At 39.6% G+C, this 26354-nt stretch overlaps 2 protein-coding genes across 3 annotated transcripts in view; one reads left to right on the top strand and one right to left on the bottom strand.

The window, feature by feature from the left end:
* REC114 (REC114 meiotic recombination protein) overlaps positions 1 to 21250 on the top strand; it is a 73865-nt gene extending 52615 nt beyond the window's left edge. Inside the window, exons 3-6 of the mRNA XM_004687499.1 lie at positions 5491 to 5574; positions 13567 to 13779; positions 18214 to 18297; positions 21086 to 21250. Of these exons, the coding sequence (XP_004687556.1) occupies positions 5491 to 5574; positions 13567 to 13779; positions 18214 to 18297; positions 21086 to 21250 (546 nt within the window). The remainder of the gene's footprint in view (positions 1 to 5490; positions 5575 to 13566; positions 13780 to 18213; positions 18298 to 21085) is intronic.
* Positions 21251 to 21343: 93 nt separating this feature from the next.
* The window catches only part of NPTN (neuroplastin), a 65963-nt gene continuing 60952 nt past the window's right edge, over positions 21344 to 26354 (bottom strand). Inside the window, exons 6-8 of one of the 2 annotated variants that reach the window (XM_004687605.2) lie at positions 23685 to 23706; positions 22822 to 22896; positions 21344 to 22362 (exon numbers count right to left, since the gene is read on the bottom strand). In XM_004687605.2, the coding sequence (XP_004687662.1) occupies positions 22836 to 22896; positions 23685 to 23706 (83 nt within the window). In that variant the 3' untranslated portion in view covers positions 21344 to 22362; positions 22822 to 22835. The remainder of the gene's footprint in view (positions 22363 to 22821; positions 22897 to 23684; positions 23707 to 26354) is intronic. The other variant, XM_004687606.2, reaches the window with a different exon arrangement.

Here is a 26354-nt window from a genome sequence, read left to right as displayed (position 1 = left end):
TTTCAGAGAGAGTAAAGGTAGAATGACAGACATTGCAGTGCAGAGCACCTCTCTACTGCAGAACTAACTGCCGGCATTTTAGCCCTATTTCCGCTCCATTCTTGTGTATCACACAAGACTACTGACCATTCTATCTTTAAAATTCTTACCCCTTTTCTAGCCCAAACTTGGTTTCGCACTGTCAACTCCTATTCTGGTGGTAAATTGTGTATTTCATAGAGTACTCCATTCTTTTTTATCAGTCCCAACGAGCCATTCCAAGGGATGTGATGGAATTTTATGAATGAATAGTGGCTTGCTATGGCAGCCATTTTAACCAGATATGGAAATAGTATCCCAAACATGAAGGAGTAAGGGGGAGCCTCCTGGGTGATCCTGATGTGGCCTCCCTCCCCTTGGTAGAGTATGTCTTTTAACCCTGAGAACAATGGCTGGCTCTGATAGGAAATTGGAAGTAGGGAGTATTGCAATAACAGCAGCAGCAGACATAGCATGCAGTGGGAACACAGAGCAAGTCACTCACCTGTGTAAGAAATTCAGTACAAACCACAGAGAGCTGTCTGTGATGCTGCACTGAATTCACCAGATAGATTAGTCCTAAAGGAGATTCAAAGAGATGTATTTTTCAAAAGTAGGCAAATCAGTTATTAAAACATAGGAATATATGAAGAACCTGTAGGTAGGCACACACATTTCAGTGCAATATTCCAAAACATTAGAACGAAAAAACTCTTTCTGAATCTTCACATGATTAGTGTAAGGGACATAAAAATAAGATGTTCTACATTATTGGAGAGGTAATTTGTGGACCTTGTTGCTCCTAAATGATACTAATATGAAATTTTTTTTAAAGATTTATTTACATACAGCACTGGGGTACAGGGGCAGTGAGAGGCTTCAGAGACAGAGTAGGGAACAGAACAGGTCAACTGATGAAGTACACTGCTGAGGGGAGCAGTGGGTGGGTCAGGAGAGGTCTGCCACACCATGTGGGTCACCTCAGGGGCAGGGATTGAACTCAATGCTGAAGTGGCTTTAGCTTCTTAGTGCTGTGCTTTAACCTTCTGTGCCACCAGGAAGGGCCTGAAATATCTTAGTTTTAATAGTTTTATTCTTTCATTGATTCAGCAAAATTTATTGAAGTATCTTACAGTGTCAAACATCATATTGGTGTTTTATATATACTAGAGAGCTTACATAGCCCTTGCTTGCATGAGGCTTACAGTCTAGTCTAGTGAAACACAGATATTAAGCAAATACTCAATAAAGTCACATATATAAACTGTGGCAAATGCTGTGAGAGAAAAGTGTTTAAAGGGTGGCCCCATTGAAATTAGGTGTGAAATGAACAAGAGCTAGAGGTACTTAGGCAAAAAGTTAGGGGGAAGAGGCAGAGAGAAGAGCTGTGTGAAGTTCTAAACAAAAATGGGTTAGACAGATGGAAGAAGAGCCAAAAAAATAGTTGCTGTCAGGGAGGAATGCCTCACCCTTGCCCAGTATAGCCACTCCACAGAGTCCAACCACTATGGAAAGCTGTGTGGAGGCTCCTCGATTACTAAAAGTGGAGCGCCATTTGACCCAGCAATTCCACTCCTAAGTATCTACCCAACGGACACAAAAACATTATTAATTCAAGGGGATACATGCACCCCTATACTTATTGCAGAACTGTTTATAGTAGGTAAGACTTGGAAACAACCCAAATGCCCAAAAATAGATGACTAGATCAGAAACTGTGGTAGATATACACAATGGAATACTAGTCAGCAAAAAAAAAAAAAAAAAAAAAAAAAAGATCATGTAAAGCCATTTGTGGCAACATGGATAGATCTAGAAGGGATTATGCTGAGTGAAATAAGTCAGAAAGAAAAAGATCGATGGTTTCACTTATAGAAGGAATATAGGGAAACCAAATAAGGGGGGAATAATAACAAGTGGAAAAAAAATACAACAAAACTAAACAAAATCAGTCAGACAACTATAAGTTAGAGATATTCTGCAGGGGAGGGAGAGGGAGAAGGGCAAAATAGGGGCGAGAAGAACACAAGGTACTAAGGTGATGGTGCACAGGTGAATTGTGATAGAAATTCTGTGGGACTACACCTGATGTAAAATATATATAAAGAAATTATAAAAAAAAAAAAACAGACTGAATGGCTTCTGGGGCTGATTGATTAGCATCTGCTCAAGAGTGTGAGTGACTGGAGACCTAGGGGTAATAAGGCATATCCTAGAACCTGCATTGTCCTGCCTTATCCTCCTCAATCTAATCAGGGAGAAAAAAATATATCTAGTTATGATATTGTATGACAATTTTAAGATGCTGAGAAAGCATGAAACTCTAGAGGTCAGCCAACTTTGCCCAGCAGGGAATGGTTGAGCTAAAGCTGGGTTTAACAGATAAGTTGGAAAAGGAAGACAATTTCAGAAATGAACTGTGCGATGAAATCAAGGTGTGAGTAGCATGGTGCATTTTCAGAACTGCAGGGAGTTTGTTCTGGCTCCCATAGAAAGTTTATATGAGAGTTGAAAATAATCACGCATGAAAAGCAGAAAAGTAGAAGTTTATAGACACTGAAGAATTTGGACTTAATCTTGTAGGCATTTCTTGCTGCAGAAGTGGAAAGGATAAGGAGTAATGGGATGGTGGCCTTGAAAGGGAATGGCTTTGTCAAATTTTGTGCTACAGAGACTACTCTGGCAGTAGCAAAGATGGATTGCAAAATTGTACCTGGAAGAAAAGGACCAGTTGGGAGGATACTGGAGTAATTCTGGGGATAATTGGAGGCAGCCTGATGTGGCAGTGGCAATGTAAATGGGGAGAATGATCAAATAAAAAAGCTTTTTGGAAATGTCCTCTGAGATTCACACATTGCTTGGTGGTGTGGGAGGAAGTGGGGAAAGGAAAAGAGGAGATGAGCATGATACCAAGTTGATGGTGGAGTGACTGGCTGGCTTGTGGGCCATTCACTGAGTCTACATATGCAGGAATAGCCCCATGTGTGAAGAAAGGCTATCCACATTTCCATGGAGGGGTCAATGGGTAGCCTGGTAGAGCTGTCCTGTGGCACCCAGATGGAACTAGAGATAGAATTGGGTAGATCAGGCCAGAGCCAGGAGCTGATTACTGCTTTTCCTTAAAAAAAAAAAAAAAAAAAAAAAAACAACTTTACAGTAGTTTTAGACTTACTAAAAAGTTCCATAAGACTGATCATTTCTTTCTGGCCCCATCCATGCAGACATAATGCCATATTGGAATGGATAGTTTTGCTTGTGCAAACATCTCCATATACACTAACCCCTCACTTAACATTATCTGTAGGTTCTTGGAAACTAACTCTAAGCAGAATGACATATAATGAAACCAGGTCCCTGAATGACATCATTTCATTCCATCTAGTTTTGCTCTAGCTTAGTGAAAGAAGTCATCCCAGCCAATGTTGAAAGAAGCAATATAATGCATCAGAGATTTATGTGGTTCAAAAATTAAAGCAATGTAAAAAAAATTAGTAAAAAAATCTCACTCCCAACCTTGTCCCGACTTGCACTGTTTACATTCCCTACAGCTTTTTTTCCTCTGATGTGCTAATCCTTTCAGTTTTTGCAATGAAATATAAGCAAATAAAAGAATACATAATGTATGTTCCCTCTTTTCTTGCACAAAGGTGACTTATAGTGAACATTACTCTGTAACTTGCTTTTTTGCTGAACAACACAAACAAAACATCTGAGAAGGTAGCTACAGAGCACTTAAAATGTAACTGTTACAGCTACAAACCGGAATTTTAAATCCATATAGTTTAAATTTAGATTTTAAAGTGGAAGCAGTGTAAAAACATTTCCCATTAAACTTAACATTGTTTTGCCAGGACTACATTTCAGTAGTTTTAGCATTCAAAAACACAGCATCCAAATTCAGGTGCTATGTATAAACACAGACTAGGTTTCAAAAACGTAGTACAAAAGAACCTGTAAGATATCTTATTGTTTTACATTGTTTACATGTTGAAATACTGGAGGCTTTGGTATATTGGGTCAAATGAAATGTTAAAATTTGACCAATTTTTATTTTTTAAATGTGGGTACAATAACAGATAAAATTACATATGTGACTCAGGTTTGATTTCCACCAGATAGCATTGATATAGAGCATCCTTTTTTTTTTTTTTTAAGTTGGATAGCATTGCATTGCATAGTAACATGTTATTTAACCAGTTCACTATTCATGCACACTTGAGTTGTTTTGAAGCTCCTACTATTAAAAATGCAGAAATTAAAAAAAAAATGCAGAAATGCTTAACTTTGTCCACATGTCCCTTCATGTGTGTGCAGGTTGAGCTGTAAATGAATTTCCAGTATTGGGGTTACTGGGTTAAAGTAAATGCACTTGTAATTTTGATATTGTTCCCCACCACCAGCATGACAACTGTAACAATTTTCAAAAAAATAAAATAAAAACAAAGGAACTTTACTGATAAAACATTTAATCAACATCATAGAATTGATGTTTCTCCCTTTTTATTGAAAATACCAAACAATTAGCTCATCATTTTCCTGGGCTATAAATTTCTATGGAAGTTGCAACTTTCATCACATTCATAATTAGGAAAGATTATGTGAGAGTTCAAGTGGAGAAAGGGCATTTTCCTTTGTTTCCTAAGTATTGGAGATTTTCCAGATTCCTCCAGAGCCTTCCCTGACTATGCAAGGTAGAAAGGCAGTAGGCATGCAACTGTCAACTTACCCATTCCCTGAATTTGTTTTAGTAAGTGTTAAATACATTCTAACGTAATGGGCTGCTTGATGGGAGAAGTCCACTGACAACATAATTGGAGCTTATGAACTGCCATAATCATCAGTCAGTTCTGTTTATTAATAAGCTGGAGAAAACATTCATCTTTCCACCTTTAGGAGCCATCTGTTTGCTGTCCCTCTTTTGAGACTTGTGTGCCCTCTGCTGCCCTCTTCGTCTTTTTTTTTTTTTTTTTTTTAGATTGAAATGAAGAGCTCAACATTCTACATCCCCAAACAAATTGCTTCCATTTTTCCATTCATAGGAGTCTGAAAAAAATGAAATCTCATGGAAAGAATCTTTACTATGTAGGTAGCAATGTGTCAGATAAGCTAACAAATTAGTATCATGAAAACCCTTGTCTTTCAAGAATATAAAGTAGTATTTTGGCAACTCCTGGAAGAATAGAAATTCATTTCATAGCATGTCTGACCATAGATATTTGCTATCTTTAATATTTTACTTATTTTTAATATGAAAATATTAAGGAAGGGAATAAAAGCTAAGAATATTAATGTTGATCATGCAGGAACAGCACTAGGACATGAACCCTTGGTGATGTTGAATCCTTTCTTAAGCTGTGCTTCAGTTACAGGATAAATAAATACATAGCTTTCTAATAGGAAGCAGCTGCACCACAACTATTCTTCATGTTCTTTTTGCTTTTACTCTAATTTTGCTTAATTATTTTGTTTCAGGAAGGGTTTTCACTGGTCAGTAGCAAGGACTGGTTGAAGATTGTAAGACGCGTGGATTGTCTGTTGTTTGGAGCAACGATAAAGGTAAGGTGTTGAATGGTGAACAGTTTCTCAGAAAATGGTCATCTTCTGGAGGTGGAGGCTGCAGAAGCTTCTCTTTGCAAGTGAAATGGTACTGGGAAGAATACAGGCTTAAGGAATGTTCCCACCATGTAAGCAGAACATGAGTCAAGGACAGTAGGGAGGCAGAAGCCTAGATAGTAAGCAACTCCGCTGAAGGGCCAACACTTTAATTGTTCTGTCAATACCTGTCTGATGGAGCTGTGCAACCATTCCCTGTCCCCTGAGTACAAGTTGGGAGGAGAGGAGTGCATCATTGTTTGTCTTGCCTTTTAGATATTTAAAAGGTACGTCTTTTTGAATGCTTCACTGAATGTGGCTTTTTTTTTTTTTTCCGGTTGTACTAAAGGTAAAGAATGTTCCTCATCAAAGAAACATGCAGCCTAATCACTTGGATTATTTTCTTTCATAAATAACTATAAAAATCCAATCTGTTAACATTCATTGAGTAGATAATGCTGAAATTTAGGTGAAAGATGCTAATTTTTAATGGGCTCATAGAGTGAGAGTTGGAAAAGGCCTTCAATAGCATCTAATAACGGGGTCTTAACCTGGGATTCACAGACCCTCCCAAGGATCTCCAAAGGATTTAGTTTACGTGAACTTGCATAGATTTTCATTGACCTGTAATTGAAATTTATCATTTCCTTTAGTTATGGATGTCAGCAGCAGACCACAATAGTAGTGTGCCTTTTTACCAGTAGAAATCAGATTATCTTTGGAGGGACTGGTGGGGTATAAGTTTTTTTAATGCAGTCCCACTGTTTTATATCTTTGTTAATTGTTGACAGTTTAGGATTCTCCCCTCAGGTTCGGTCACCACCAAAGCATCCACAGTTGTCCACCATTGTCCACTGTGCTCTTCTCCCTAACGCCATTCTCACCTCTCCCCTTCCTCCCCTTCCTTGTTGCCTTATGCTTTCAAATGTTGGTTTCAAAGTTTGTCTTTGTCAACCGTTTGTTTGGTTTCTCTGTAGTCCACACTTAAGTGAAACCATCCAGTACTTACCTTTCTCTTCTGGATCTACCCATGTTGCCACAAATGTCATGAGACTTTTGTTTTGTTTTTTGGTAACAGTACCTATACCACATCTTTATCCATTCATCTGTCTTGGGGCATTTAGGGTGTTTAGGTATCTTAGCTGTTGTAAATAGTGTCGCAGTACATGTCTGCAGGCTTTCCTGTCAAATTAGTGTTTTTGTATCCTTTGGTAGAAAACTGGAAATAGAATTATTGGGTCATATAGCAGATCCATTTTAGTCTTTAGAGGAACCTCCACACCGCTTTCATAGGGGCTAAAAGATACCAGATTCTTTCACGTCATAGCACCATAGTTTCAGAGTTCTTATGTTATTTCTGCTCATCACCTCAAAATATGGTGGCTATTAGTCTTGCTAGCACTCTTTGAGAACCTTAATCAACAATCAGGGTATTAATGTAATAGTGATCTCAACATTGACTTCCTTTGTAATGTTACTGTGTATTGTCCCCAGAAAGGGCCCACTGGCTTCACCAGGACATCAAAGGAGCATGGATGGAGTGCATGCTCAAAAATTCAAGGCTTCTACTTTACATGTGAAGAGACATTATTTGACTTACACTAGTAGTAGTTTCCAACTTGATAGGAAAAATGAGTATCTGCCTTTAAGTTGCTTTTCTTTGATAACTAAATGAAAATGGACAGTTTTTCTGTTTGCTAGCTGTATTCTAAGAGCCACCTGACTACTGCTTCTGCCTAATGTTATTCTTTAGGGTATTGGGATATGTTATACACATATATATTTATTTTATAGTTATACAATATTAAGCATTTGTCTATATATCATATATGCTAAGTATGGACTTTTTTTTAAAGATTTATTTATTTATGCATACAGAACCGGGGTATAGGTCAGAGGTGCAGGGGTGGTGAGAGATTCACCAGAGACCGAGTGGGAGCAGAACAGGCGGATCTATGAAGTGCACTTTTCAGGGGATCGGTGGGTAGGCCAGGAGAGGTCTGCAGTACCATGTGTATCACCTGCAGGGCAGGGATGGCTTTAGCTTCTTAGTGCTGTGCTTTAACCTGCTGTGCCACCAGGGAGGGCCCTAAGTATGGATTTTTAATATTAAGATTAGGAACCTTTGCCTACTGTTACGTGAATGGTATTCTTTATCCCAAAGATAAATCTGTTTGCTTATTATTGGTTTTTTCTAAATTAATTTAAATTTATTACTAAAATTATTAACTGTTTTTTTTAATTTCTAATAAAGTAATTTTATAATTTGAAATAATTTTATTGATTTCCAGTAGCTTGTACTTACTACTTTTCTTACCATACTGAATTAATCTAGATAATCCAGAACACAGTAATTACATGACATCTCACTGCCTTGTTTAGATGTTAAAGAACAGCTGTGACTGTTGATTAGCAATGCTTTACCATATAGAAGAGATACTCTGTACTGATAATTTTATCAGGATAGCATATTAAATTTTATCAAAAGCTTCCTGACAGCTTATCAAGATCACATTTTTTTCTTCTTTTATTATTCACTTGCTATGTTAATATTGAAGCAGCAGTTTCTTGTCTTTCCTGGCAAAAGCTGTGTGATGCTTTTACCTGGACATTTTGAGTTAAAGTAGCAAACAGCATTATTTTTAGCTTTTTAATTTTCTTACATTTTTGTACAATATATGCTTTCCCCCTCACGTCTAATCCCCATAATTCCCCCACCAGCACATCACCTGTGCTCTTCCTCCCGCATTTTGGCACCTTCTGCTGGATGCCTCAGATCAGTAGTTTGCCTGCAAGTTTTATCTTTTTCCTGACCCTTTGTTTGGTTTCTTTATACTCAGCGTTGAAGTGAGACCATCTGATATTTTTCTTTTTCTTTCTGACTTATTTCACTTAACATAATCCTTTCCAGCTCCATCCATATTGCCATAAATTACACGAGTTTATTTTTTTGATCGTTGAGCAGTATTCCACTGTATACATACCACATCTTCTTGATCCAGTCATGTTTTTGGACATTGGTGGTTTCTATTTCTTAGCTATTATAAATAATGCTGCAATAAGCAGGAGTGCACGTTTCCTTTCGAATTAATGTTTTGTTTGTTTTTGTCATTTGGATAGATTCCTAGAGCGGAATCACTGGGTCATATATTAGATCCAGTTTTAGGAGCTAGAAGGTCCTCCACACAGCTTCTCATAGTGGTTGGACCTCTTTGATCCCCCTACAGTGTAAGAAGGCTCCTTTTCTCCCACACTGATGCCAGCATTTGTTGTCACTTTTAATATGCACCATTCTCACTGGTGCAAGTGGTCTCTCATTTTGGGTTTCATTTGCATTTCCCTGATTGTAAGTGAAGTTGAACATTTTCATGTACCCATGGCCATTTACATTTCCTCTTTGGAGAAGTGTCCTTTAAAATCTTCTGTCTGTTCTTTGTGCTTTGTTTTTGTTGAGTTGTGTAAGCTCTTGAAACATCATTGTTTAACAACTGGAACAAGTATTTTTACAGAAAATTCTCATTTCCTTTAACACCAATTTAATATAACTTAAATTCTTGAGTAATATTTTATTTTCCCTCTAGCCAAAGATTATGTAAGTTCTCCCTGCTTCTAAGATAAGTTCTCTTTTTTTTTTTAAGTGATTTTGATCAAAATGGCCCTGGTTGATGGACTAACAGTATAGAATATAACCCATATAATTCCTCATCTGAAGGGGCTTGGGTTGAAAGAATAAACTCAGACCATTGTCATCTCTGATTTTCACCCCACCCAATAACTCACTAAGGATTTTTTATTTTTCTTGACTTTGACCTAGGCTTTTGAGTATTACCTCACAGAATCTAGGAAATCTGAGAATCTAAGACATGAAGTCCCTTCTTTGATTGAGTTCTTTTTCCGTACAAGCCCCCAACCCCACCGCCACCTGCCCCCTTGTATACAGTAGAGGAATTCACTGTTAGTTGTGGGGAAAACTGTTTGGGGTCCTACTGGTGAGGCCTCCAATGGCTCCATGGCTGTTCTGTAGAAAGCTACCTGGGCCTGTTTTCCAGGAGGTTCTGATACCATGTAACCTTAGCTGTTGGAACCACAGCTCAGGGGTCTCCACAGGGAGATACTGTTCCCAGTTGCCAGCCAGAGGGCCCAACACCCCCCTCCCCCACAAAAACAAAGCCTGGTTTTCTTGTACATAACCAGATTTTTTTCCTCAAGGGAATTTTCTGCTAGTTATAATAACTCAAAATTAGTTTTGAAGTAGTGTGGGACCAATTTAATATATAAGACACAACTTAAAATATAGTAATTTTTGAGAAAAAACTCCTTAGTGACAGAAACTGGGGACCATGTTTGGGACAGTTCATGACTGTTAGTGTTACAGGACAGGGAGAGAAACACCCCAGAACCCCCAAACCTGCCTGCCCTAAATGGGTTCTGCCATCTGCCGCATCAAAAGAAAACATACAAGAACTTTAATGGAAAGGAACTTTCCATTTATGTAACTTTCCATTATAATTAGTGTGTAATACAAAAAAACCCAAAGAATATCATTTCCAAATCAAGCACCCAAAATTATCTGTCACTTCATGGGTAAATGTAAAGCCAAAGTCTGGCCCAAAAGCAAGGTCTATAAGCCTATCACATATCCAAAGCACCTTTCAGCAAGGACCCATAAAAAAGGGTCAGAAATGGTCAAACAAGTCTGGGAGGAAAGAGCAAAGTCAAAATCAAGATAAATGCTGACATAGTCAACCTCCTCAGGGGGCTCTCACACACATCTGTTTCTACCAGTTCAGGACTAAGAAACAAGAGCCGCTTCTTCATGTGTGTCTCTACTCCATGCGCCTCCCTCAGGTCTCCTCGCTTTCCATCCTGCTTCCTTTCTTCTCTTCTCCAGCTGCTTCTCTTCCATGCTCTGCTCCCTCTCTCCCTCCTCTTCAGACTTCTCTCTTCTCTGCTTAGCTCTACCCTCCCTTGGGTGAGGCAGGAAACCTGGGACCTCCCCTTTCCTGGGAACCACCCTGTTAAACTAGTATACACTTGAAATTTTTCATTGCACAGCAAACAGCTTTTTCTGACCTTTAATTACGGCATAGAAATGAATCTCTGCAAGATTTTCAACGTAGAAGTCCGTTTTGTTAGCCCAGCAATAGGTTTCCATTGTGTCACCTCACGGCATTAAAGATGTGGAATAAAGATGTAGCTCATTTTCAGACTTTCCTGATGAACCTGGGCTTTATCTTGGTCCACATGCATTGAAGTTGTATTTCTGGCTTTAGATGATAAGCTCAAATTCTACCTGAGAATAGCACAGAAGCAAACACTGAGGCTATCAGACATAAAACTAACCTGTCACTTTTTGGAACTACATTCCAAAGAAACCTAGCTCTCTAGATTCATCTAGAGAGACCTCTGAACTTAGTATGGGCCTAAATTCCCTGCATGGAATTCAAAGATCATTTCTGTACACTGTACACACCTTTTTCATCTAACTATGAGGGACACTTTTTTTTTTTAAGATTAATTTATGTATGCACATAGAACTAGGATACAGGCCACAGGTGCAGCAGTGGCTAGAGGATTCACAGAGACAAAGTGGGAAGCAGAACAGGCCGACTGATTAAGTACACTGCTGAGGGGAACAGCGGGTGGGTCAGGAGAGGTCTGCCACGCCATGTGGGTCACCTCCAGGGTGGGGATCAAACTCATGCTGAAGTGACTTTAACTTCTTAGTGCTGGGCTTTAACCCACTGCACCACCAGGGAGCGCTGAGGGACACTTTTTAATGTAATTGCTTCTTAAAAGTTGATTTTGACATTAGATAATTACAGAATCATCATGATGCTACCATAAAGGTATTTCATATAAATATCTTCATGTAAAGTCTAAAGTAGGATGGATTAGAAATAGCATATTAGGTGGCAATATATGAAAGGAAAAATACAAATAACCAGTGTACACAGGAAAAATATTCATTCTCTCTTTAGTCAAATTTGAAATTTTAAAATAAAAATCTGTTAAGAATAGGTTAGGGGCCCTCCCTGGTGGCACAGCAGCTTAAAGCATAGCACTAAGATGCTATAGCAGCCACTGCAGCATGAGTTTGATTCCCCGCTAGGAGGGAGGTGACCCACATGGTGCTGCAGACCCCTCCTGACCTGCCCACTGCTCCCCTCAGCAGTGTACTTCAGTACATCTGCCTGTTCTGCTTTCAACTCTGTCTCTGGTGAATCATCTCACTACCTTCACCTCTGGCCTGTACCCCAGTTCTGTATTCATAAATAAATAAATCTTTAAAAAAAATAGGTTAACAAAAATTTAAAAGAATCTCTAGTGTTGGAGAGTCTGATGGAAACGGGAATACGGACTCTCAGTGGGAGTAACTTGGTATCATCTTGCTCCAGCACAGTTTGGCATTATGTGTCAAAGTATAAAACATACAGATGGTTTGACCAGACAAATCTACCTTTGATATTTGTACATCATGTCTAAAAAGTGTTTATCAAAGCTTTGTGGCTTAATAATAGGAAAAAATTCTGGAAATGTTTGTCAGTAGGGGGCCAGTTAAGGAATAGCTCTCAGCTACTAACAGTAATGAGGCATAAAGAGGCTAACTTCTGTTTTTACTAACTTATTGTTAAATAAAAAAAGAGCTACATTTATGTAAAAAAGTGTTTAAGACACATGTAATACATATATAACATATTATACAAACATGTATATTTTATAGGTTATATATACAAGTGTGGGCATATATTTTAATGTATACCTATGTATTACCTTTACACATTCCTTTTTATACAAAAATCTGTATTCCTTTTCATACAATTTCATTGTTGGAGGGCCTATCAAAATATTACTTGAGAAAAAGGATGAAGTAATTAAAAATGAAGATAAACAGTGACAGTGAGCGTGGTGCCTGCCCACACATGCCTTACGTCGCTTGGCCACGCCCCGTGTCCTCTGTGAGCTGAGAATATGGCCTTGCCTGCTGGCTTTGTCTGGACATTTAGATGACATGTGGACTTTGGATGGCAAAATCAAAGAATTTTAGCTTACAGGAATCTAGAGGATTTTGTTCACTGGAGTTAAAACAAATTAAAAGGGTTTTGAGTTGTGTGTTAAAAAGAAAGTAGTCTTACTATCTTAACATTGTTAAGTCTCTACAGAAGACCCTGAGCAAAAGTCACCCTACATACTACCAGTGTGGGCTGGCTTTTAAGTTAGCTCCTCTAACCTACGCACAGCAGACTAAACTAGGAAAAGAAGAAATTATTAAAATAACGTATTGTTACAAATTGAGCTTTATTTTTAAACTTACCATAAAGTTTGATGTGGTTGCTGGCTTTTTAAATTTTAAATTGCCCCCTCCCACAATTGCTGATTTGCCAAGGATGTGGCACACACACCATGTGGAGGGCAGTGTTCCCCGTGGTTTGTGTGCTGGTCACCTTTAGGAATGAAAGGCACCAAGGGGATTATCAGGAGAGCCATTAGTTTTGAACAGCATCCTGTCTTTCAGGTTCACTGGCTTGTTTGGTGTGGCATCTACCTGGTTTGCTGTTCTTTGTACTCAGGTTTAGGAAATTTTTGTTGATCCAGGATAATGCCTTATTATTGCCTTCATTGGCTTCTCACCTAAGAAGAGAGCAGCTATAAAATCTTGATTCCAAAGTAAGATGAAACACTTATCTTTTAGTATGATGACCATATCGCTATGATACAGGCTTTTTCTTTTTTGCTGATGTCATTTCCCAGAAGGAAATAAATTTAGTTTGAGAAACAGCTCCCAATAGAGGGAAGTAGTTACTGGTTTTTTTATACCCATGAAAACATGGTAGGGATAATTGTTCCTTTTCCAGATCAGCACCCCTCTAAGTCAAGGGAAGCTGCCATTGAACTGAATAAAAGTAAAGCAGCAGGACAAAAGTCACTGAGGATAACCTTTGATTTGTCACACAGAACAGGAGCCGCATGTTCCGGGTCCAATTTGGTGGTGGGTCGAAGGAGCAGGCACTGGAACACTGCTGCAGCTGTGTGCAGACCCTGGCCCAGTATGTAACCGTGCAGGTGCCTGACGGGATCACCCAGGAGCTCCAGCCGAATCCGGGCCCACTGAAGGCAGGTGAAGGCCCCGGGAAGGGCTCCGTGCAGAGCAGCCCCCTGCAGCTCGAAGTAAGTAGGCGATGGGAGCGATCAGTCTGGGTAGTTCCTCGAAGGGAGGGTCAAAATCATGGTGGAATTTGCCAAATCCATCAGGATTGTGAGTTAAGATAGTTAATGTCGACTGACTTCTTTTACCTGAAAGGAAAAGAAGGCAAACCTGGAACTGTCCTGTCACCAGGTCATTTGTAGTCCTAGAAATTAGGAGAGTCCTGGACACATTCTGGGTGCCACTGGAAAGCAGTAGTTTCTCCAAGTGCAGCCCACAGACCCCTCCCTGAGGCTTTTTCAGGGATCCACAAAATCATTCTTGTAATAGTATTGAACAATATTTGCTCTACTGTGTTATTTGCATTAATGGTGCAAAAGCATCATAAGCAAAGCTGTCTATGAAGCACAAGTCAAGGCAGAGGCACCAAGGGCAGCCATCATGTCCTTCGCCAGTCACTTGCTACAAAAAGGAATAGAGCAGAACTGCTCTTTATCCTGAAATGTGCCAGCTATCTCAAGATGAAGCAGCTGCCTTGGAGCTGAACTAGCCTCTTTCCTCATAGAACACCTTTACTACTTGAGAGAACAATGGGCAAACTATGGCTATTCAGATTTGGCTATTAGGTGAATGTTTTCACAAAAGTGAATGATGTGAGCAGCATATATCACTTCAGGAAAACAACAGCCAGATAGTATTTACTGACAGTAGTGAAATGAATTTTTCAAAAGAATACCAGATTCTTGGAAAACTTCTATCTGCTCCTTGAGCTTGAGAGCTTCCTGATCCAGAATACTTTTCCAGTGGTGCTACTATTAATGGATATGACCTTTTTCGTACATGGCAAATGTTTCTGTATTATAGTTCAGTGAACCATTATTTCCAAATGATCAGTATATGCATGGGGCTACAAAATCATGCATAGACCAAAATGGAACATTCCAAGTATAAGATAGACTAATGGATTTAACTAACAGTGTAACATATGTCATGCTTTTAGATTCTATGTTGCAACTAACCTTGAAGAAACTATCTCTGAGTTATAGCAGCATACCAAGTATCATCCACAATTATCTGAAAAGATTAATTTTTGCCTTTTCTGTCTAGGCATACCTGCATGAGGCCAGGTTTTCTTTATATAGTTTTGCCCAAAGTAACGTGTCAGCAGATTAAATGTGAAAGTAAATGTCAGTCATCTGTCTTCCATTAAGCTAGACATTAGAAATTTGCAACATGCATTACACTTTTGCTTTAAGAACTAGTTGATTTTCATAAAAATGCTTAAATATTAACATAGAATGGGTATTTTAGTGAATTTTTAAACTATTTACACAGCTAATATAAGGTAGCTATAACAAAAGAAAGTTGTTGGAGGGCCTGAGAAAGTGTGTTAAGACGGTCTGTGAGCAAAACGTTGACGCATTGTTAGAGAATTTTCTAACAAAAGCACATATTGTAGCATTTCTTTGAAGTAGCTGTTTGAAGAAATATTTACCGTTATTTTGGGGATGAAATTCCAGTTTCAAGCTTGATTTTTCATTTTCAATCATTTCATCCTATTAGTTTTCCTTAAACTCACTGGGCCAAGACAATTCATTTTTATTGTTTATCACCAAGTTTCTTGTAATTCATAGTTTTTCTAGGGCAACCATGAATTTATTTAAAGCCTTTTTTATTGAGCAAGTACTGTACAAGTTCTTCTTAAATGAGTTTAACTTGCCAAATCAGATTTTGATGTTCTAGAATTCTCTTCATTTGTTTCTTCATAATCTTTCTGATGAAGATGTCTTAACGCTAAAGCTACTGTCTCACAAGCCCTGGATCTAGTTTCAAGCATTTTGTCTCATCAGCTGCCCCCTCCCCCCACCCATCTTCTTTAAGAATTCCCTCCCTACTAAAGGATGGAAGGTTTATTATAAAGCACTGTGTTGCATGTGATCCTTTGCCCCTTCAGGAGGTCATTTCCCTAGGTTTCATGAGTCAGGCTAGAGAATAGTATGCCCCAATATAGGGGGTACGAGACCTAAAAGGTTCCCAGAACCTGGAACTAGGTCTGGAATGCCTTAGAAAGGGATTGAAAACACAGCTGTTCTGTGATCTAGGTACCTAGATCTAGGATCTAGGTAAACTGAAATTTTAACTCAGTGGCAAACACAGGCTGATGGCTGAGTTGATGCAAACATTTCAGTCTGTTTTTATAGGCTGAGTCCAAATAACTAAGTAGAAATACCTCATAGTGGGGTGTGAAAAAGGACTTCATACCTTTTCTCCATTCTGTAATCAGAAATTCCCAGTCTGGTGTTCTGAGTAGATGAGCCATCATGATGCTGTGCAGAAATTATAGGCTTTGGAACCAAGGTGGATCTAGATTTAAATCCTCACCTGTCAGTATTTGTATGATCTTATGCAGGTCACTGAACATCTGTGAAATGGTTAAGATTGAAATGCTGTATGTAAAGCACCTACTTCAGTGCCTGGCAAGTTTAATTGAGATGGAGTGTCTGAAATTGCAGAGCAGCAAACAGGGTAAAGCTGCTGGGTTAACTTGTTAGGGCACAGACATTCTGAGTACTGTCTGGAACATTATAGACTTCCTAATCACAGAAGTCCCAGGTTTGCCATGAGCTCTGCTATGCAGACTTGGTATTAAATGCTTCCTTTCTCAGACTCTGTCTTAAGTGCCATGAACTGTGGCCAACGTCTAGTTCCTTTGCTGTTCTCTTGCACTCAGGTGTGTCATTTTCCCCAATACCTCTATTTTTTTGTCTAAAAGTTTTATTTTTTGTAAATAGAGGTAATTCCATGCCTTCCTATTTCAAGTTCTTGAGTCATTTCCTGGCTCATATTTTTTCACATTTCTTCAACCTTGTAATTTTGGTAATCGTGGAGGAGCAGGTGTTTCTTAGCTTGAGGGCTTTTAAGGCAACCCACCCCGAGAGAGGGGGCAGGAGAAGCAGGAAAGAGGTTGGCGGGTAGACAGGCTAAGTGGACTCTTTCCCTTGTTAGCGCAAGTTCAGAAGTAAACACCCAGGGCTCCAGCTGCTGTGTACACAGAACCTCCCTCTGCTCCTCCATCTCTGCACTTGCCGGCACTGTGTGCTCATGGAGCCAACCCACCAGCTTCCTTCAGGCACTTTATCCATAGTTGGTGGCCTATGACTGGTTAACATCTTTCCCGTTAACTTGAAGAACATGTTAAGAGCTGTACTGACCTGTATCCTAGGAAAGCATCATGTGTCAAATGTGAGAGCTGGAAGAAACAGTAGGCACAGTAGCATGACCTTATTTTTACAAGATGAGGAAATTGGACTAAAATTCGGGTCTTGCCTGACTCCTGATTCATTGCAGCCCCCTTAAGCTTTTAGTTCATTTTCATTTTTCTTGACAAGTTTCTCTTCCCTTAATTCTCCTCTGTTCCCTCCCTGCTCTCACCCCACTGTTACTGCTTTCAAATCTTTTTCTTTTTGCTAGTATCTACCTACTAGCAACAGCTTCCATATAGACAAGTGCCAGAAGTACCCTGACTTCTCACAGTCAAAAAATGCTGCTAGGGGAATGAGACCCTCCAGGGAGAGCGTCGCTTCTCTTCTCAGTGACACTATCCGCTCATGCCTCTGTGGGAATGCCTGTGTGGAGATTTAAGTGACAGCCACAGGAACACAAAACAGAGCAGACCTGCAGGCATGTACTTAGGAAAAGGAGTGTGGGCACTTAGAAGTTCTCATGCTTTCAAGTAGAAACAGGCCTTGCACTCTTTATGTTGCCATGTCCCCTTGCACACCTTGCTTATTGTACATGCCTGGAAAATGTGTTGCCTCACTGAATGGACTCTGGTGCACTCTTGCACGCCACTCCCTGCAGTCTGAGCCTGAAGTCATTTTGTCATTTCCATCACAGCACAGCCCGGTGCACCCTGGTCATGTCACTGCTGAGGTTCTCACTGGGCTATGGCTTCTTGAGCACCAGACCACGGCCTTATTGTGCGGCTTCCTTCCCTGTATCACTCCTGTTTCTGGTGTCTAGTGGGCATGGTCAAAGTTCTAGTGATTTTACCTACAGAACTTATTCCAAAATACTATCTTTAAAATGTGTTTACTAAAAACATACTTTTCTTGTACTTTCTCTGCAATAAAAGTGGTAACATTTAGGTGACAAATGATTCTCAGCTGAGCGATAGCCACTGCTCCTGTCCCCAGGTGGTAGTCCTGTGGGCCAAACACTGGAGATAGTAGGTACTGGCTGGCAGGCGCAGAAGTGAACACTTCTGGTGCCTCTGCTGAGTTAAACCCAGTAAGAGTCCAGCGTAAGCCAGGACAGACCACATGGACAGTGGTTGTGTTGTCTGTCTTCACTGGTCCTCTCTTCTTTGTGAGTGCCATGTTTCCATTTCTTTAATGGTGTGTGGTGTTTATCATTATGTTCAGCTAATCTTTTGATGACACATTGTCTCACTACAGACACAACAAACCTCAGAGCATGAGTGTGTACCAGCCAGAACAAGCACTCTAGGAGGGAGGACCTCGGTAACGTGGTTAGCTCAGGTAAAGCCTATTTCTTCTTACAAAAATCAGTGATCCCAAAGAATGTGTATCCCCGATTTGCACTCCCTTGTTTTACAATGGTAACCTGAAATTTCACTATACAAGATGGCAGAGGACAAACCACTTCTGCCCTACCATGATGTTAGATACAGTGGTATATAATGAAGAGCTGTTCTCCTAAGGGTAAGAAGGGTGTAGAGTTAGCCTTTAGGTGTGTGCAGTAAAGAATTCAGTCTGTGTTAGGGACACTTTGCCAAAATGAATAAAGGTAAGAATTTCAACAAGCCATTCTAAGACAAATACCAAGCTTGGAGTCAGAGTAGCAATGAAACCAGGATTCAACTCTGTTACCATAGACTTGTTCTCAGACATTCATTTCCCCTTTGCAATTTTCTAATACCAAAGAATCTTGCAAAATCCATTTTGGTCGATCTCAGTTCCACTTTGTCTTCACTGTGCTGGGAGCGCCTCGAGGACTACCCCATTCTGTCATGTTTCCTCTGTGTCAGAACAACAGCTTATGCTTTCTGCAAAACTTTACTTGGGAGTTCATCAATATTCAAAGCTAAATTGTCTTTTAATAGTATGTATGAAAGTGTGCTAGCAAGTAGGAAAAAGAAATTTGGGTGTTTTCTCCATCTGCCTTATCACAAATTCAAAATAAGTGGACATAAATATAGATTTAAAAAAAAAAACTAGAGAGATAAGAAGACAAGAATTCATGTCTATTTCTTTCCATAACCAACTATGACAAAATGAAAAGGTATTTGTTCAGCAGCAGGGCAGAATTCATACTGCCCAGTGCGTGGCCTTGTACTTACACTGGTGTGACAGGTTAATTGCATCAGAGGCTGAGGATGCGAGGGAAGGGTGTGCCTGAGTCTGGTTTACATAGTTTATAGTAACTGTGTTCACAAAGAAACACCCGAATGAGAACTCAGATGTGTTACTTGCTCCAGCTTTTTGGACACATTATGAACATGGTTGGTACAACTTGGGGGGAGAGCAATTTGGTAATATTTATCAAATTTAATGATCTTATTCCATATAATTCTAAATACACAAAGATGTTCCTCTGTCTTAAAAAAAATTATAAACAATGTATGTTTACTAATACAATACCTGAGTGGGTAAAGTGGTAGAAGGATAAAGATCAATTTGAAATGATGTGAATTCTTATCTCTTGGTATGGAAAGATTAAATTCTTAGTAAATTTCTAAAAAGTCTACAAAGCGGCATGTGTAGTTTAGTTTTTGTAATGTATGTTTAGTGTTTAGAAGGCGATACACTGACATTTTTAACAGTGGTTTTCACTGGAGAACAAAGCTCCCTGTTCATTGTTTTACAACATTAGGAAGAATCTAGACAACTCGTTTGAATTTAGAAAAGTAAATTTCTATTATAGATAGTTCTTAGAGATTTCAGTTGTAATGAAAGTAAGCCAGGCCATAGATGGAAAGAATATAAAGCCACCTACTGGATGAAAATTCATGTGAAGACTGGGTGAGACCCAAGGTAGGTTGACCTCCACAAAGCTGGGCTGTGCATCCAGTGTTGACAGATTTTCCAAACTGCCAAGCACAGTCAGATTTCATTAGAACTCTTTAGTACTGGCAGCTTACTTAACTGGTTTCCAAATACTTTGTTACCAAAAACATACATATGACAAATAAGCATGTGAAAAAATACTCAATGTCATACGATTTTATTTAGGACATTCTGTAGGCCAAACTATTAAGTATGGAGAACCCCAGTTAAACAGCACTTAAGGATTTGACAACCAGGGTAGGTAGCATGAGGGAATTTTCTTGGGAGTCAGAGGTTTGGTATCTAGATTGTGGTGTAATACTCTGTATTTTTCAAGTTTCACGGGCAGGGCCAGAAAAAGATGTGACCTACCAGTCTTGTCATCAGTTTCTGCCCTTTATTTTTTTAAAGATTTATTTATGCATACAGAACTGGGGTACGGATCAGAGGTGCAGTGAGAGGATTCACCAGAGGCAGAGTGGGGAGCAGAACAAGCTGACTGATGAAATATACTACTGAGGGGATCAGCGGGCAGGCCAGGAGAGGTCTGCGGTGCCATATGTGGATCACCTTTGGGGTGGGGATCGAACTCATCTGAAGTGGCTTTAGCTTCTTAATGCTGTGCTTTAACCTGCTGTGCCAACAGGGAGGGCGCTATGCCCTTTATTTTTTTAAGCTGATTTTTACATAGAAGAGAACAGGGTATGGGTCAGAGGTGCAGGGAGTGAGAGGATTCACCAGAGGCAGTAGGACAGACGTACTGAAACACACTGCTAAGAGGAGCAGTGGGCAAGACAGGAAACGTCTGCTGTGCCATCTGTGGATTAAGATCCGTTGGTTGGGGATCGAACTCAGGCCTAGTAATAGTGCTGAGACTTAACCCCCTCAGCCACCAGGGAGGCCCCAGTTTGTGACCTCTTGAAGCAGTTAGTAAAGTTCCTGCTTCTAAACCCATCCCTCACCACCTAGGAGACTGGAAAGTAAGTAGTGGAGTTCATTCGCTGACAGGTTTCTTAGCTCAGTATTCTTCATTATTAGCATCAGATCATGACTTTGCAAATCATTACTAAACTAATATGTCAAGTGTATCTCACTTCCTGCATATATTTAGAAACATGTAAAGGATCCCTATAGAGCTAATTAACACTAATTTTTGGTGAATGGTGTCCTAACTTTAAGGCAATGCTGTTTTGTTACTCGAGTGTTTTCAAGTGCTTTCACTTGTAATCTCCAGTAAACTATTCTTCTGAAATCCCCACAGTCTCTCCTGGCATCTGAGGAGCTACCCCTTGTCTATGAACAGTCTGCATGGAGTGCGGAAGAGTTAGGCCCCTTTCTACGCTTGTGCCTCATGGATCAGAATTTCCCAGCATTTGTGGAAGAGGTGGAAAAGGAACTAAAAAAGCTGACGGGGTTGAGTAATTAACACTCACTGTACACTTAGGACTAAAGAATTCAAAAACTTCAATCTTAGGAAGAAGCAGCTTAAAGATGCTAGAATAAAAAGCATTATTCCAAACACCTTTTATCAATGTTTTATTTTTAAAAACAGGTGAATCCACTTTTATACATCATTGCACTTCAACAATTACACAAAACACAAGTACATGCAGCTACAGTCACACACCGCGTGAGAACCCTGCTGGGCAAGAAAATCTACACTCAGATCAATGTGAAAAAATACAGTGTGTCAATCCCAAAGTATAACTAGTTGCATAGAATACCATGCTATAACATTTCAAGGTCATTGAAAACAAAAGGCAAATTATAAAAGTTTGCCTTAATTGAATGTACAGTAAGGTTCAACACATCAGTGCAAAAGGATTTAAGAATTTACATGACTTAAAAGAAAAAAAAAATCACTTAAAAAGCAATCATACATATATTTACTGCAATTCATTATATCCATTCAGTGGACTGTTCCAGCTTATCAAAGTCGTAGGTTAAGCCCTTAAAATTACAGATTTCAGTTTATATTACTCATCTTTATGTACCAGAACTGCACAATTTCCTCATGTGACAACATACAGTAAAGGAACAAATATCAGCAGCTTAAAAATGAAACAAGCATTTATTTTATTTTGGATTTCTCCCACCCCAAAAATATAAATATATATATATATATTTATATACTGTATATATCTGTAAGTTTTGCTGTACTTTACAAAAAAGTATCACTAGATGGCAGCAATGCATTTTAGAGCTTTGCCAATTAACAGCTGCAGTAAGTAAAAAATGGCGCATGCATGATCTGATCCTCAGAGGACCTTTTCACTTCTATTTAAATGTTTTACCAAAGGAAGGAAGAAAAAAAAAAAAAGCAACATTCACAACACATCAAGCCCAAAATAGTTTACACCTTCTACACTGAAGCATTGTTTAAAATGTACCTGGCCAGGTCACCCTTACAGGAGAGGCTAAATAAGGCATGCTTTAGACAGTCATTGTGGTGTTGCTCACTTGAAAGGGGAGAGAACCAAAGAGGTCCAAGCAGAAAATTTAGCAGGTCAGTTGCCACCAGTTTAGGAACCTAAAGATCTGTAAAGAAAATATTTGTAAATAAAAAGGAAATAAAGGCTATCAATCTCTCAGGACTGCACAGCAACTACATAAAGCTCCGATTCAAACAGCATGCTCAGAGAGGTGGTGTGAAATGCTGGCCTCCATGTGCCCTGCAAGAAGGCACTCTGGCCTGGCCAGCATGCTTTCCTTGCCCTCAGAAGCCAAGTGGAACTAATGGCCTACTTCAAAAAATGACTAATCTTTTTTTAAGTTATAAGTAAATAATGGTGCAAAGTAAGTACTTTGAAGCATCATATACATGTTCTCATATAAATGAGAAATGCAGCTGTTCCCTAAACTGGACAGAATATCTGCTGCTCTGAAATGAATCAAAAGATCTTACAACATAACTATGAAAGGATGTGTAACACGGTCACAGAGAGGCACAGTCATTAGATTATGATTTTAAAAACTTCTGCAGAAGGCCATACTTACAGTATAAGCAGTATTTAATTTGTGTTTCTCTGGCGCAAGTTTTTATCTTTGTGATTGTTGGTAGAGTTGGTTTTCCTTTGGAGGAAAAATTGATTTGTAAGAGTTAAACTCACAGTAGCTTTTGAAAGTATAGCACAAGCAAATACAGGGACTCCTTCACTTACTGCCCAAGCAAATACAGGGACTCCTTCACTTACTGCCATCCCAGGTGTAGAAGAGATTTTTTTGTGCATACAGATATTCCCTGTGCAAAGTGCCTACATACCTCTCTCTAATTAATAGGTCCTTTGATTCCAAAGGCAGATGGTATCAGGGAATTTCCTTGACTTATGAACCATAATTACTATGAAAGTGAGAGTAAGTTGTGTTTTCTACTGATCTACACAGAGGGTAGCAGTGTGCCTCTCTGGCACATAACTAATTTGGGTGTTTACCTCCCTCTCCATCCTTAGGTCCCCAACTCTGGGAAATTCTGCTAATCTTGGATTGATTCCAAATTTGCAGCTCCATCTCTCTTGAAATCAACAACTGCTGATGGACCAGATTATTCATGTTACAGCCCACCTGTAACACATCCTGAAGTCTCTTATTAGTCGTTTTCTCCACTTTGTAACAAGGTCAGCATTATCAACTTAAAGGTATGCAATGTGCAAAATGCTAACCTTTTTTGCATGCTATTCTACTTCATATTGCCACTAAAAGCAAAACTGTACAGCTTGTCCTGGGAACCAAAATGGCTGTCAATTCCCTGCGAGGTTCATTTCCACTCAATGTCTTCCCCCTAATCTTAGCTACTACACTCGGCTAATAAACTGTAAACGCAAACAACTCGAGATTGAATCAATGTCCAATAACATACTTACATTGGCCCAGCTGGTTCGTCATCTGCACAGGTATTCAGTTTTTTAGTAATCCATTGAGAGACAGAGAAGAAAGGAGAAAATTGTGAGAGACTTTGTAAGGGTTAATAAAAAAGCAAATGGCAAGTGGCAAACATGGCTATTCATAGCACTGATTCAAGGCCATTCCATCTGGAGGTGCAAAACACTCATGGAGTTATTATTTCTAGGTTCAAAGTTTTTAATGGCAGGTATGTTGTTTCAATGGTTTTAGTTAACACTTTGGATGCTTGTCATGAAAAACTGCAACTGTAGCGGACAGATAGGCTGCAATATCATATTCATCTTGTCCCCAAGTTCCAGTGGTTCACTCTTAAATAGATGAGAAGACAAACCAACATTTCAGTTGTAAAATCCTGCTGTTTGTTTTCTTGTGGTGAATGCATGCACAGTTTTGGTTCAATCCTACAGTGTAGAGGGATGAGTAATCTATACATTTAACCACACATCCTCATTTCCCCCAAAAGTACTTTTTTTGTTGCCATTTTGTAATCTTTGGGAGAATCTTTAGTTTGGAGAATGTGACTGAGAAAGAGGAAGCCTCAACTGTTGAACCTCACACTAGCCAGCGGTGCTGGGCTGTACTCTGCATACCAGAGTTTGTTCTCTGACACAACAGGGAAAGAAAGCAAAGTGGTGACATCCCTCTAGAAAAGAATGTTAAATAAGTAGGCCCATTTTGATGTCCTGGCCAAAACCAGAACCCAAGCCTGTATGAGCCACGAGGTTTATTGTTTTAATCAAAATGCTTAGATTATCTGAGTTTAGAAGCCTTCTTAAAAATTGGTATTTTATGATTGATTTGTAAGTTTTCTTTCCTGTTTCACCTGAGGGCAAGTTGGGGTCCCCTTTAAGCAGGGATACAGTTTGTTTTTAGAACCACAAGGGGGAGAAAACAAGCAAGTGCTCTTCATTTTTTATTTTATAAAAGTCAGGTAGAAGAAATGATTCAAAAGAGTTTGATTTCACTGAAGGCTTCTAGAAAAACTCTCAGCAGGATTCCACAAGGGGGCTTGGTGCACATGAAGCAGTTATGAGATTACAGTCTCAGTGTAGGCATCTGCAGGAGCACACGTCAGGAGTAATGTCAGAAGGAGACATTGCTCCACCTGTTCCTTTGAGGCAACGGAGAGGCAAAGCCACTGCCAGCACACACAGTGACTGGAGCAAAAAATATTTCAAAATAAATAAATAAATAAAATAACTAACCACAAATCAACAGTTTATCAGCCAGGCTAGCAACACACCAGTGTCCACAGGAGTCTATGACCAACAACAGTACACTATCAAACAGGTACAGAGAACAAACTAAGACTGAAGGACATCTGTGTGTGTAAAGACAGGTCAGTTACTAAGACGCATGAGCCCAACCTAATCCTCCTTTAGCACAACCCCTAATGCTCTCAGCATCCCAGCCAAGCCAGCTCTGCTACATGCTGGGAACTTCTAATAAGCACTTAGGGACTTAAAGGAAAACAGATAGTAGCAAACAGTATTTTTAGTGTTCTGGTGGTGCACCTGAAAACACAAAATTCTAAAGCAAGACAGCTGTTTCAAGAATACCAACGAACTATTCCCACCACTAAAAGGGCAGGGGAGGGGTGAATCGCGACGGCCAGGCTAATCTTGTCAAAGCATGATGCTGGCAGCACCAATCCAAGCACTTCACAAGTTGTTCTTTCCTTTGGTGGTGGGGGCATATACCCTACTATCTGACCAGCAACATCATTTTTCAGCCCAACAAGCTAACAAACGTGCAAAAGACTGCATGTAGGGGTTTTAGCGAAAGTGACTCTGGTGAGGTTGCCATGCCAGCAAGTGGGAGCAGCTGCTATTCACAGTCCTGTCTCAGCTCTCAAGATCTCCCCCCTTCATGTCTTCCTCCAAATCCACTTTCACATTTACAAGGAACAAAGAAAAGAGCCCCTTGCCTCCACTTTTCTAGACTGAATCACTACCTGCAACACCACTCTCCCTTCACAGGTCAGACAAACAACTTGACCCCTAACAGGTAAATCAGGAGAGAGGGAAAAAACAGAACTACAGAAAAAGGTACAAAAATCAAAGTAAATGAGGGTTAAACAGCAAACTGAAATCCAAATTAGTTGTGAAAGTGAATGAAGTAAACTTGAAGTGTTAACACCATGAACTGTGCATTGTAGAGACTGAAGCGGAGGTTAAACAAACTCCAAAAGCATGCATATCACTCACTTACCACCATGTTTTAAGGGTTTGATGCAATTGAGGGGGGGAAAAAAAAGAAGTCATAGTAACCGACAAATATCAACAAACCCCCAAACCCTCAGGCCAAAAGACAGCCTTAAGCAGTGACTGTTCTCTCCACCTGTAATTATTTGCAGCCACAGTCTAGATGAGAGAAAGAGGACTGGGAAGAATGGAAACAAGATGCTTCTGGAATCCACTTATGAGAGTGAAGTTTCTGGGAGCTGCCTACATGCTGATTTATCTGAATATTCCATCTTCCTAACTGAATGCACTACACCCTTTGCTCGCTAATGATGCCTCGTTATGGGAACTTTAGATGCCTGGTAATTAACAGATTCAGTACCTGACAGTATCACCTCCCAAAAGGTGGTTTTAAAGTCAAAATTAACCAAAAGCTAGCTGACTGGC

Source organism: Condylura cristata, unplaced genomic scaffold, assembly GCF_000260355.1.
Source record: "Condylura cristata isolate star-nosed mole 26May11 unplaced genomic scaffold, ConCri1.0 scaffold00023, whole genome shotgun sequence".
Taxonomy (NCBI): domain Eukaryota; kingdom Metazoa; phylum Chordata; class Mammalia; order Eulipotyphla; family Talpidae; genus Condylura; species Condylura cristata.
The sequence above is the reverse complement of the archived record's forward strand: the minus strand, read 5'-3'. Positions and strand labels throughout refer to the sequence as shown.